This window comes from Pseudophryne corroboree, chromosome 3 (assembly GCF_028390025.1).
Source record: "Pseudophryne corroboree isolate aPseCor3 chromosome 3, aPseCor3.hap2, whole genome shotgun sequence".
Lineage (NCBI taxonomy): Eukaryota > Metazoa > Chordata > Amphibia > Anura > Myobatrachidae > Pseudophryne > Pseudophryne corroboree.
Window position 1 is genome coordinate 306,413,757 of NC_086446.1, and position 12,022 is coordinate 306,425,778.

The 12,022-nt window shown below is 42.6% G+C and overlaps 1 protein-coding gene across 1 annotated transcript in view; it reads left to right on the forward strand.

Annotated features, from left to right (window-relative positions):
• LOC135057252 (piezo-type mechanosensitive ion channel component 2-like) overlaps positions 1-12,022 on the forward strand; it is a 216,119-nt gene that overhangs the window by 69,678 nt on the left and 134,419 nt on the right. Inside the window, 8 exon segments of the mRNA XM_063963144.1 lie at positions 517-699; positions 797-863; positions 1,032-1,158; positions 4,113-4,225; positions 4,423-4,686; positions 4,776-4,881; positions 9,594-9,775; positions 11,416-11,564. Of these exon segments, the coding sequence (XP_063819214.1) occupies positions 517-699; positions 797-863; positions 1,032-1,158; positions 4,113-4,225; positions 4,423-4,686; positions 4,776-4,881; positions 9,594-9,775; positions 11,416-11,564 (1,191 nt within the window).

Below are 12,022 nucleotides of genomic sequence, written 5' to 3' on the forward strand. Positions count from 1 at the left end.
ACACATAGATTCAGGAAATAAGGTGGGAGGGGCCAGAACAACCTGTAGCCAATCACAATGTTCAAATTTAATAGGAGTAGAGATTATTTAATCTTGGCTAAAGTCAGCATGTTCATACAGTACGTAGGCTAGTGTGAAGTGAAATGGGATAGGTGAACGTGTAGCCAATTGAATAATCTAAGGGGTCAATCCAATTATTCGCAAAGTCTTTACGGGTGCAAGTAAGTGCCATGGGCCTGTGAGCAAAAATATTTGAATTTGGCATAAGAAGGGGCCGCGAGGGATGCGAGTGTGGGTGCCATTACTGGCATTAACATGCCGCTGCAACAGCTACCCGCACCCTTCACCGGTAATTGGATTGATCCCTAAATGTTAACCCCAGCTCAGTAATGATTTGAGGTTCATATGTTTCTCATGCAGGTAGATTATAATAAACCAGTGTTTATACATTTAACTTTATTGTGTTTATGATTGATAGTCAGCAAAATTGCATTTGTTGTCTATTCTGCTTACTAGGCTTTTTGGGATGACAGCAATTATAAGGACCAATCAGACAGAATCATGGATTATCGATCTTCACCAGGATCTGCACTGGCCAGTCTTTGTGAACCCATTTATGCTGCTAATTCTGTACTATACATTGGTCATGCTGCTGCAGCAATGGGCCCAACATCCAATGGTATGTCCTCAGATGTCCATGTTGTTTTAATGTTTTTTTGTTTTTTTTATTGGTATCTTGTACATTTTACATACACTTTCATTGTGTGTTTAAGGAGGAACCTGGAAATGAGGACAGAAACTGCCCCAAGGATGATCACCATTTGGATGGAGTACTGTGGGCTTCAAATCCTGATCTAGAACAAGTTAGTGTTCCCATTGTATTCACTCATAATTTAAGAGATTAATAGATAATAATTGTAACATTTATGGATATAGTTTGACAAAAGGGATGATATATTAAGAGCAGGTTTATGTGTAAGTTACCAACACCACTATATGGCATTCTGCTTGTCTGTTTCTGCTAACTGTAGCCTGAATACCTCATGCACAATGGGTGGCAAGAACTGCCCCTACTGAAATGTGAAGTACAGCAGGCACACACCGACTTCTCAGTGCCCATATATACTGTGGAGGAGGAGAAGGTCCCGGAGGAATCAGGTGAGTACGATATTATAAACTTTACCTCTGATTCATGACTGTGCTTATTACCTTTAATCCTTGTGAATTAATTTATGGGCCCTACACACTGGGCAATAATACTGAAGTATATAAACGATCTCGTTCATCGCTAGTGCCCCGTCGCTTGTGCATGCAAGCCAATATGGGCGATCTCGTCCATATTTGCCTGCACTGCTATGGAGCCGGGTGACGGGGGGGAGTGAAGAAACTTCACTCCCCCCGTCACTGCTCCCCCGCCGCCGGGTCGCCCGTCGGCCGTATACGCCGTCGGGCAGCTCGGCGACGGATCGCGCAGTGTGTAGGGCCCATTAGTGTTGGTGATGTTCTAGACAGAGTGAATAAAGCCTAAGCGTCCAAAGTATTGGCCGCCCACCGGGGCTATTCAATGGTTGACCCCTGTTGGGTGCGCATGCCCCGTATGCGCGCCCATAAGTACTGGGTTTAGCCATGCAAATGCTGATACAATAACAAAATTCACCATTACCAAAGCTTTACAAAGGAGTACATCTAGAAAATGCATAATTGTATTTCGAAGTATTAGTATCACTAATAATTTCCATTTACAAATTGTAAGTATTTGATGATTTAAAAAAAATAAAAGCACAATAATACAAGTAGTTCAAGGGGCATGATGTTAGTTCAAACTGAATATTTGTTATAATGTTGATAGAGTCAATATTTATTGCAAGGATTTGTCCTAATTGACATAAGCATTTAGGATTATAAATGGAGTTATTTCATAGTGAACATTTTTTTTTTAAATCTTTAATTTAGTACTACATGGAAAGATATTAATTATGTTGTTTCAATATTGGTATAACTGTCATTTCTAACAGTTTTCAATGGAAAATATTAATGAAATTGCAGGAAATACAATTATTTTTGTAATATATATTTACTATATATATAACTTTGTGAAGCTTTTGTTTTGGTATGACTTATTCTGTGATGTCAATATTGGATCATTTGCACCAATTGTTAATACCTGTAGTAAGAGCATAAACCCCAACACTTTCTGTTCTATTTTGTGCTTGCAGCCATACATACAGGCGGTTATTCAGGGTTGTTAGCAAACCAAAAAAAGGACACTAATGGGCAAAACCATGTTGCACTGCAGGTGGGGCAGATGTCGTATGTGCAGAAAGAGTTAGATTTGGGTGGCGGTGTTCAACTGAAATCTAAATTGCAGTGTAAAAATTAAGCAGCCAATATTTACCCTGCACAGAAACAATATAACCCATCCAATTTAACTCACTCTGTACATGTTCCATGTGCCTAACCTGCAGTGCAACATGGTTTTGCGCAGTTGCTAACTTTTTTTGATTTGCTTACAACTCTGAATAACCTCCACAACCATCACCGAAATTAATTACTAACTGACTAACTGACACAAGTGCTGTCTTTCAGAGTTTTTTCACTAATGTAGTGCTTCCCAAACTTTGCTCTCAAGGCACTGTAAGAGTCCATGTTTAAAGGTTATTCATACTTAAGCATAGGTGGCTTAATTAATATCTCAAATAGATTAATCACCTGTACTTGAATATGATTATCCCTGAAACCTGGACTGTTGGGGTGTCTTGAGGACCAAGGTTGGGAACCACTGCACTAATGGATGTAGCCTACAGGGGCCAGTAGAGTGTTCTTTACTTTTTAGTTACTTAACTAAGGTCCTGATTAAGACAGGATGTGGTATAATAGATCTACAATGTCTAGGTAGACCGGTAATAGGTCGACAGCATACAAAAGGTCGACAGGTACAAAGATCACAGATGAAAGATCAATGTTGGTAATGGCTAAGATTGACAGGTACAAAATATCGACAGGGTGAAAAGATTGACATGATAATGGTCAACATAAAAATGGTCGACACGAGTTTTTTGGTATTTTAGGCCAAATCTTGTATATTCCATGTTATGTGATCACCTTCAGTATAAATGTGTACCCTTGTGGGCTCGCTTCACTCACTGTCACCACCCTGGCTCATCACAGGTTACTATTCCCAATAGATGTCCATGTGGATAATAAATCAAGCAACTGTTGGGAAGTCATGTGAAAAACACCAAAAACGTGTCGTCCTTACGTGTGTTGACCATTGTCAAAGTCAAGCTTTCATCTATCGACCTTTTGCACCTGTCGACCTAATACATGACCATATGATATTGACCTATTGACTGTCTACCTAGATATTGTAGATCTGTCATCTGGATGCTATTCAGAGGTGGGAGCTAATTACTATGCGTCTGCTTCTCTGTAAGCAGTGGATCTGAGAAGATATACTAATGCTTCAGCCGCTATCTTGTGTAGAGACGCCCACCACCGGCATTTCAGATCCACTGCTTGCATACAATGACGCAGCATCACATGTATATTGGTCCCACCATTGGAACTTTGAGCAACCATAAGGTTGTTCGTCACAACTAAGCCCCCGGGCCAGAGAAATGCATACAAGGACGTAGTTTCTAGCGGTAACACACCCACAAAACAGTTGTGACATGCCTGCATTTCTGTAGCTAGTCCGTTACCTCCCAGAAATGCTGCCTATCTGTAAATTACACCGCGTTTAAATCCACATTGCAACCGTTGTCTCTAAGGCTTCGTGGCACATACGCAGTGCGACTCAGACGGGCGACAATGAAAATGCCAGCGTTTCGTCCACCTCTGAATCAGGCCCTTAATTACCATTTTGGTTTACCTGTGACAAATTATCTGGGAGCAAATCTATTAACAGCAATTGTCAAGTAGTGCCGGCGTTAGGGTGCCCTAATAAGCAGTAATGTGTGCAGCTGCACATCGCAGCTAATGGAATTGCCCTATTTAAATCAAGAAGTTGGCCATTTAACATTTATTCTAGTGATTATTGTTCACAGATCTATACATTGTTTAGACTTTCTGAGGTGCCTTATGAGTTCCTTATTTTGTATTTGTGTACTCAGAGAAAGAGACACCAGAGGAGATTGTAGCAGAGGAGACGAAGCCCGGTGGGATGGCTGTACTTGGGCAGTTTATCATGAGGCAGAGTTATGTCAGCGCATTAATCGTCATGATGGTAAGATGGGAGTGGTACGTATGGAATGGTCTAGAATTAAGTAACAGATTTATAAGGTATGGGTGTGGGTATGAAGTATCAGAACTGCTTACCTCAATGTGAGGTTCTCTGCCTGACATCAATGCATTATTTATCATGAGCTCTTAGATGTTTACTGTTCATTTATGTTGTATTGCTTTATTCCTATTTTTTTCAAGGTTTGGAGCATCACTCATAACAGCTGGCTGACATTTGTCCTATTAATATGGTCATGCGTAATTTGGATGATTCGGGATCGCCGACGCTATGCCATGCTAAGTGCCCCATTTTTGGCTTGTTACGCTAACATATTAGTCATCCAGAACTTTTTTGTGGGACTCAACATCTCCCAGGAAGAGCTGTTCCCTGGAGTCCCCACTAATGTTCTCATTGACTTTGATTTGAAGCCATACACAATGCCGTGTGTGCATCTTGGACTGAAGGTGAGGCAAGCAAAGTACAGTAGCACCCTTCTTGGTACCTCTCTGGAGATTTAATAATGGTTTACTAGCAGTAGATTATTTTGTCCCAGATCTTCTATGCCCTCATATTCTGGATATTGCTACGGCAGAATCTGAAGGAACGGCAACAGGAAAGTGATCAGGAATTCTTGAAAGAAGTTCTGGTAGAGGAGAGTGGTAAGTAGACAACATACTGTCTAATTGGAGGGAAAATGCAATATAAATTGTTTGCATACATTGTTAATAAACTTCAGAATATTGGTGGTCATTCCGAGTTGTTCGCTCACTAGTTGCTTTTAGCAGCATTGCAAACGCTAGGCCGCCGCCCTCTGGGAGTGTATCTTAGCATAGCAGAATAGCGAACGAAAGAGTAGCAGAACTGCTACTAAATATTTTCTTGTAGTTTCTAAGTAGCTCTAGACCTACTCCTAGATTGCGATCAGCTTGGTCCGTTTAGTTCCTGGTTTGACGTCAAAAACACGCCCTGCATTCGGCCAGCCACTCCCCCGTTTCTCCAGACACACCCGCGTTTTTCCCTGACACGCCTGCATTTTTTAGCACACTCCCGGAAAACGCTCAGTTACCACCCAGAAACACCCCTTTCCTGTCAATCTTTCACCGATCAGCAGTGCGACTGAAAAGCGCCGTACGAATACCAGAAAATCTACTAAGTTTTGTGTAAAATAACTTAGCGCATGCGCTCTGCGTACCATGCGCATGCGCATTTAGCAACAAATCGCAGCATAGCGAAAATCGGCAACGAGCGAACAACTCGGAATGACCACCTTTGTTGGTACTTCAAGAGAACTTTAGAGTTTCAAAAGAGCAGCTTTGTAAAAGTAGCATCCATTATCTGTTCTTCACTTATTCAGCTTGTAACAGTGCTGGTGTAGCACTATCATTTATATTGTTATTGTATTTATATTCTTCTAAGGGCTAAAATGTCACTGATTGTATATCAAAATTTGCCACATTTATTGATCTTGCCAGTGTCATGACGAAGATTAGACTCTGTTAGAAGTTAATATATTCAATATCACATTGCATTATGTGCTTCTAAAAGCTCAGCAATTAATCTTGTCTTTCTGATAACATTTGGGAAGAATACTGAATCATTTATTCAAATCAGGAAATTATAAAAATGTATCCACATGTTTATTCCAAGGAAGCAATAACTACACACAAAACATGGATTTGTTTTTTTTAATTTTATTCCAAAGTAAATAAATACCTAAAGATTCTGTAATAGGGTCATATATTCAGTGCATTCCTGGGTAAGTGCAGAAGTCTAGAGTATTGCACATGGGAAATACAACTTGAATTGTAGACACCTAAAAGTGCCTGATTCAGAGGTGGATGCAGTTGGGAGATAGCACGTTAGCATCAATAATTGGCTCATACCAGTCCTGATGAAATCCTTAAGGTGCATACGATCCGGCTGATATCGCCGATTTGTTGTGATATTGTATAGTGTGTATGGACGATACTGGATACGATGCCCCCTCCCGCGGCTCGTGTCCAGCATCGCACGTCGGACCTGCATGCAGGTCCAACGTGCGATATTGCTTACGAGAACCATGCAGCATGGCCCTGCTCCACCCCCCATTGCAGCCGACATCGGCAAGTGTGTATGCACGGATCCCATTGCGGATGACATTGCATAGTTTGTGATGTCGTTCTAAAGTGTACATAGCCTTACTGCACACACACAAAAAAATTTGCAACATTTAGCTATTAGGTTTAACTGTATTTCCTAAATGTAAATAGCTTAATGGTCCACGCAGCTGAAAAAACTAATTTGAGCAGCTGACTGAAATGAACAGTCAAATTAGGAACATATTTGCATAATTGAAAGTTAAACCTACAATATGCGGTAAGGAAGCACATATATCCATTTTGCTGATACTTTGCCAGGCACATTTTTTTTGCACTTTTCATCAGCAAATACACTAATGTATTCATATTTTACATGTTCTTCATGAATATAGTTTCTAACTAAAGCATAAACTTTGTTGCAAAATTCTGGTATATGTGGTTTATTTGCTATATGACAGGACCTTAGAAGTATTGAGTACCCATATATTTGCTGTAAACACCAAATTGTTTTAAAATTTGTTATATGTTAATATTTATTACGTTGAGGTAAAATGTGTTGTATGAAAATTTATTCAGCCATTAACATCCCAGGCCAGGGTTACGGGATCTGGTCAAGATAACATCTGTTGGGATCCCGGGAGCCGGAATCCTGAAAACGTCAGGACACCGACTCTGGAATCCCAACAGCCGGCATCCTGACCATGAGTATAGCGGTAGGCTTCGGTTTAGGGCTGGTGGTGGTGGAGTTAGGTTTAAGCGCCACCCCAAGAGGATTGGGTTAGGCTGAGGGAGGGGAGAGGTAAGGGTTAAGATGCGGGATGTGGGGGGGGTTAGGGTTAGGCACCACCGGTGGGAGAATAGATTTAGGCACTAAGGGAGAAGGGTTCGGTTTAGACTGCGAGAAACGGGAGTGTTAGGTTTAGGCAACAATGAGGGAGGCTAGGGTTAGGCACCAAAGGTGGAGGTTAGGATTAGGCTGCAGGCCTAGGATTAGGTGATAGGGGAGAGGGGAGAGCATAGGTAGCTCATGCCTGTCGGGATTTCAATTGTCCGGATGCCGGCGTCGGTATACTATACCGCCGGTAACTCATACCCAACCCAGGGAATTATAACAAACTGCAAGCAGAACGATACTCAGACATAAAACATCACAATAAATAAAAATATATTAGGCAAGACTGTGAGTATATATATATATATATATATATATATATATATTTCTAGGTAATGTACTTGTGGGGCATCTGCATTGTGCACGGCACAATAACAAAACAGTGTTTAAATGAGTTACATCTGCTTATATATACACGGTTGAGTTACATTATTATGACCACCTCCTACATTTGACGTCGGCAGTGTGTAGCCCATGAAGTACACCACGTGCTGTGCGCTGGCTTGGTGAGTATATAAGGTGTGCGATAGGCCATCTGCACACATATCACTCATTGCTGTCATGGGTAAAAAGGGATGATTATCGGCTTTCGGGCCAAGGGTGGCAGTATTTCTGAAACAGCGCAGTTTGTGAACTCTGTTTGTGCTGCTGTGGTGAAGGTGTATCATAACGTACCTGAAAGTGCAGAGCACCATCAGCTATTGAAGTGAGAGGTGAACGCTGGCTACGAAGGTGCATGAGGTTCGAAACCGACATGCTACAGTGGAGCAGCTCACCATCAAAATGAACCTGCGGGCATTAAATAAGTGTGCGCCCCCCCAGACAGTTGACAGTTGAGTAGCTGTCCGCTCGCAAGTGTGTGCTCCTCTGAGTCAGGCCCTTTGTCTGTTATTCCTTCTTTCTTCTCTCTATGCTTGTACCACAAAATTAAGTCAATGGGGGAGATTCAAATGTTTGAAAAGTCAGTTGGGAGTTTGTGTTTTCCTATCTAATAGACAGGAAAACACAGACACCCAACCGACTTTTCAAACATTTGAATCTCCCCCAATGTACGTAGCCTTCTCTGCAAGCAAGTAAAGCACAGACTCATACAGTGTGACTAGTACAATGTTTACAGGGATGACTAACAGAAATCAGTAACAAGACAGTGATGAAGGGACCTGTAGTTACTAGATTATAATTTTAATATATTATTATAGATAGATTATATAGATCGCACCATCAATTTGGTCTAATGAAATACCTAGCAAAAGTTTTTACAGTGATGGCAAACTAACTTTATTGGATTGTAATTTTTGTGTGTGATGAAATCTACTGGAGCTTTACTTCAAATATTGGGGGTCATTCCAAGTTGATCGCTAGCTGCATTTGTTCGCAGCGCAGCGATCAGGCTAAAAAATGCCAGTTCTGCGCATGCGTATGCGTCGCAATGCGCACGCGCGACGTACGGGCACAACGACCAATGCAGTTTTGCACAGGGTCTAGCGGTGCATTTCAGTCACACTGGTTGCCGCAGAGTGATTGACATAAAGTGGGCGTTTCTGGGTGGCAACTGACCGTTTTCAGGAAGTGTTAGGAAAAACGCAGGCGTGCCAGGTGAAAACGCAGGCATGGCTGGCGAACGCTGGGCGGGTGTGTGACATCAAATCCGAAACTGAGTAGTCTGAAGTGATCGCAAGCGCTGAGTAGGTTTTGACCTACTCTGAAACTACACAAAACTTTTGCAGGCGCTATGCGATACAACCATTGGCACTTCTGCTAAGCTAAAATACACTCCCAGTGGGCAGCGGCATAGTGTTTGCACGGCTGCTAAAAACTGCTAGCGAGCAATCAACTCAGAATTACCCCCATTATTTCAATAAAATGGCAGGGCCCTCCTACCGCTTTCCCTGTCTTTTATTATCCATTCTTGTTTTATTACTGTTTTGTTCCCAATTGTGAAGCGCAATGGAATATGCTTGCGCTATATAACTTAATAAACAGTGGCGTCACTAGTGTTGGTTATACCCAGTGCACCAATTAGTTACCACCCACACGCCAAAGGCATGTACAGCCAAAAAGGGAGTGTGATCTCATAAGGGAGGGATGTGACCTCACAATGAATGGGCCTGGCCTTGTAGTGCGTCCCATTTTCATGACCTGGGGCGTGGCCTGCACTCCTCAGTGGCAGGAGCTGGGGGCTGCACAATAATGTCACAGAGCAGCATTCGGGTCCCAGTCACTGAGGAGGAGCTGGCTTTTGGTGTCAACCCCTCGGAGGGTGACACCCGGGTACAGTTCCCACACCCCTAATGATGCCACTGTTAATAAATAAAATAATACATTTTGCAAATATGCATGTCTAATACCTCTCTTCTGTTTTTCGCTAACATTACAGGTGTCATACTTTTGTTTCCTACAGAAACAGAAGAACCCCCAAATGCCTTCATGGAAATGGTGGGCTCCTTGGTGCGAGGTACACTGGTGAAGTACTGGATCTACTTCTGTGGGGCTATGTTTTTTGTCATCAGCTTCAGCGGCAAAGTTGTGGTGTACAAGATCCTCTACATTGTGCTTTTCCTATTCTGTGTGTCTTTGTACAAGGTGAGCCAGGTACAGCACGTAGGATGGGCTTCAGACGGGATTGCAGCATACAAAGCTGTAACACAAAAAAAGACACAAATTGTAAAGCTGAGCATTCCATTTTCATATACATATGCAAATATTCATTGATTCATTCCATAGAAAGCTCGGCAGCATATGCAATAGATGGGATCAGTATGTAAAACTGGTGGGCGGGATCCCGGGCAACAGTATACCGACAGCGGGATCCCAGCCACCGGTATGCCGGCAGTGGGGCAAGTGCTAGAAAGCCCCTTGCAGGCTCACTGCGCTCGCCACTCTGCGGGCATGGAGGCTCGCTGTGCTCACCACAGGATTTATTCTCCCTCTATGGGTGTCGTGGACACCCATAGAGTGAGAAAAGGCTGTTGCGGCGGGATTCCGGTATTGGCTCTGTCTGATTGAGTCGGAGTCGGATCCCGACTAGCGGTATGGTATACTTGAACTATAACAGACACTGCATTTTAACATTCACACACATAATCCTGGACAAACGGGCACATTAATTCGACAGACCGGTGAAAGTGAATGTCCCAGCACTAAAGTGCTAATGTTCAGTCTGCTGCAATAGCATGCCGCCACAATCTGCTATGCTACTGTGGCACAGCTAATAACATAAGTCCCTACCAGTGTCTCTGGTACACTTCAAGTGGCTTTTCGCTGCATCTGCAAAGCGACTAAGATGCACAGTATATGTGTTTGGTCACAAAACAAAAGAACTTTAAGGGGTTAACAAACAGGTATCCAGTGGCTTATCTATAATGGGTGCAGTGTGGGGGACCCACACCGCACACCCTGTGCCCATTTTTTACCCTGCAGAAGAGCAGTTTAATCAGGTCTGCAGTCCACTGGGAAAATTCCTTCCCCTTCCCTGGCTTCAACAGGTTCCACCTTTGCTACCAGTTGCATAACCCAAGGACGCCTCAGCTGTGAGCCATATTACCAAGTCATAATATTACTAAGCAGTCCGACTGTGGTTGGGTTATAAATTGGTAAACAATCAATAGTTCTAATTCTTCTAGTTTTCCTTCTCCCTAAATAGTGCTCTTGCTCACCCATTTACTGCAGCAACTCATGCTCACGGTGCTACCAGGTCAGCCTGGCCCTCCCCTTTATCCTGTTCCCTATATTGGACCACCTTATCTATACAACACACTACATTGCAGAGCAGATACACTGATTAAATGTATCATTCTTGCAACCTTATAATGTATAGACTGTAAGCTTGCGAGCGGGGCCATTTGTTTATTACCCAGTTTTGTTTTATCATTGTGTCCAATTGTAAAGCGCAACAGAATTTGCTGCGCTAGAAAAGAAACTGTTAATAAATAAATAAATAAATAAATAAATAATTAGTATAAATCACCTCATGGCGGCTTCACCATAGTACTAGTGATAGCCTTTCTCAGCTTTTCAGTGTAACAGTCTGGAATTTACATCTAGTGGTGGTCTCTCAGATAATGAAGGTTCTAGTGCTGCATAAATATTTGCTAAGATTGTAAGATGTATTTTCATATTGAGTGTACAGTTTTCAATTTATTGACCCATGTAAGATTTTGGTCTATGCAGTGACGCCATAAATATTTTTATATATCTGCAATACTTGCTGGATTTATTTTCAGATTCATTACGAGTGGTGGAGAAAAATACTGAAGTATTTCTGGATCACTGTGGTTTCCTACTCAATGGTGGTTCTAATTGCCATCTATGTCTATCAGTTCAAGACCATCTCCGGCTTTTTCCTTCAGATTCTGGGCATGTCGGAGGAAGGGTAAGACCTATTCTGGCTGCGTTATCGGAATAGTACTGTTAGATATAAATATTTTGAGCAGAAATTTAAATGATTAGAGATACCACTATAAGGCTTTTTGCATGTCCAGAATATAGGGCCTGATGCAGGGTGAATTGCAAATTCTGCTAAGTAGCAGAATTTGAAATCCATGTGAACGCATGCTGGGGGCCGCCCATCGCAGGGCAAAGCCGGCCAGCATGCTGACCACCTCTCCACCCCCACCTTGATCAAGCAGAAATTGCGTTTGCATCGCAATTTTTGCTTGATCGTAGAAATTAGGGATGGCTCTTGGCTGCGCCGCAGGAGGCCCACCGCCATCTTTCTGATTGTGGCGGCTGCATGTGATATCACGCATCTGCCTCGATCACGCCCCCACCATGCTCCCGATCGTGCCGCCATGCCTCAATTTTGTTGCCACGCCCCTGCAATGCTCCATC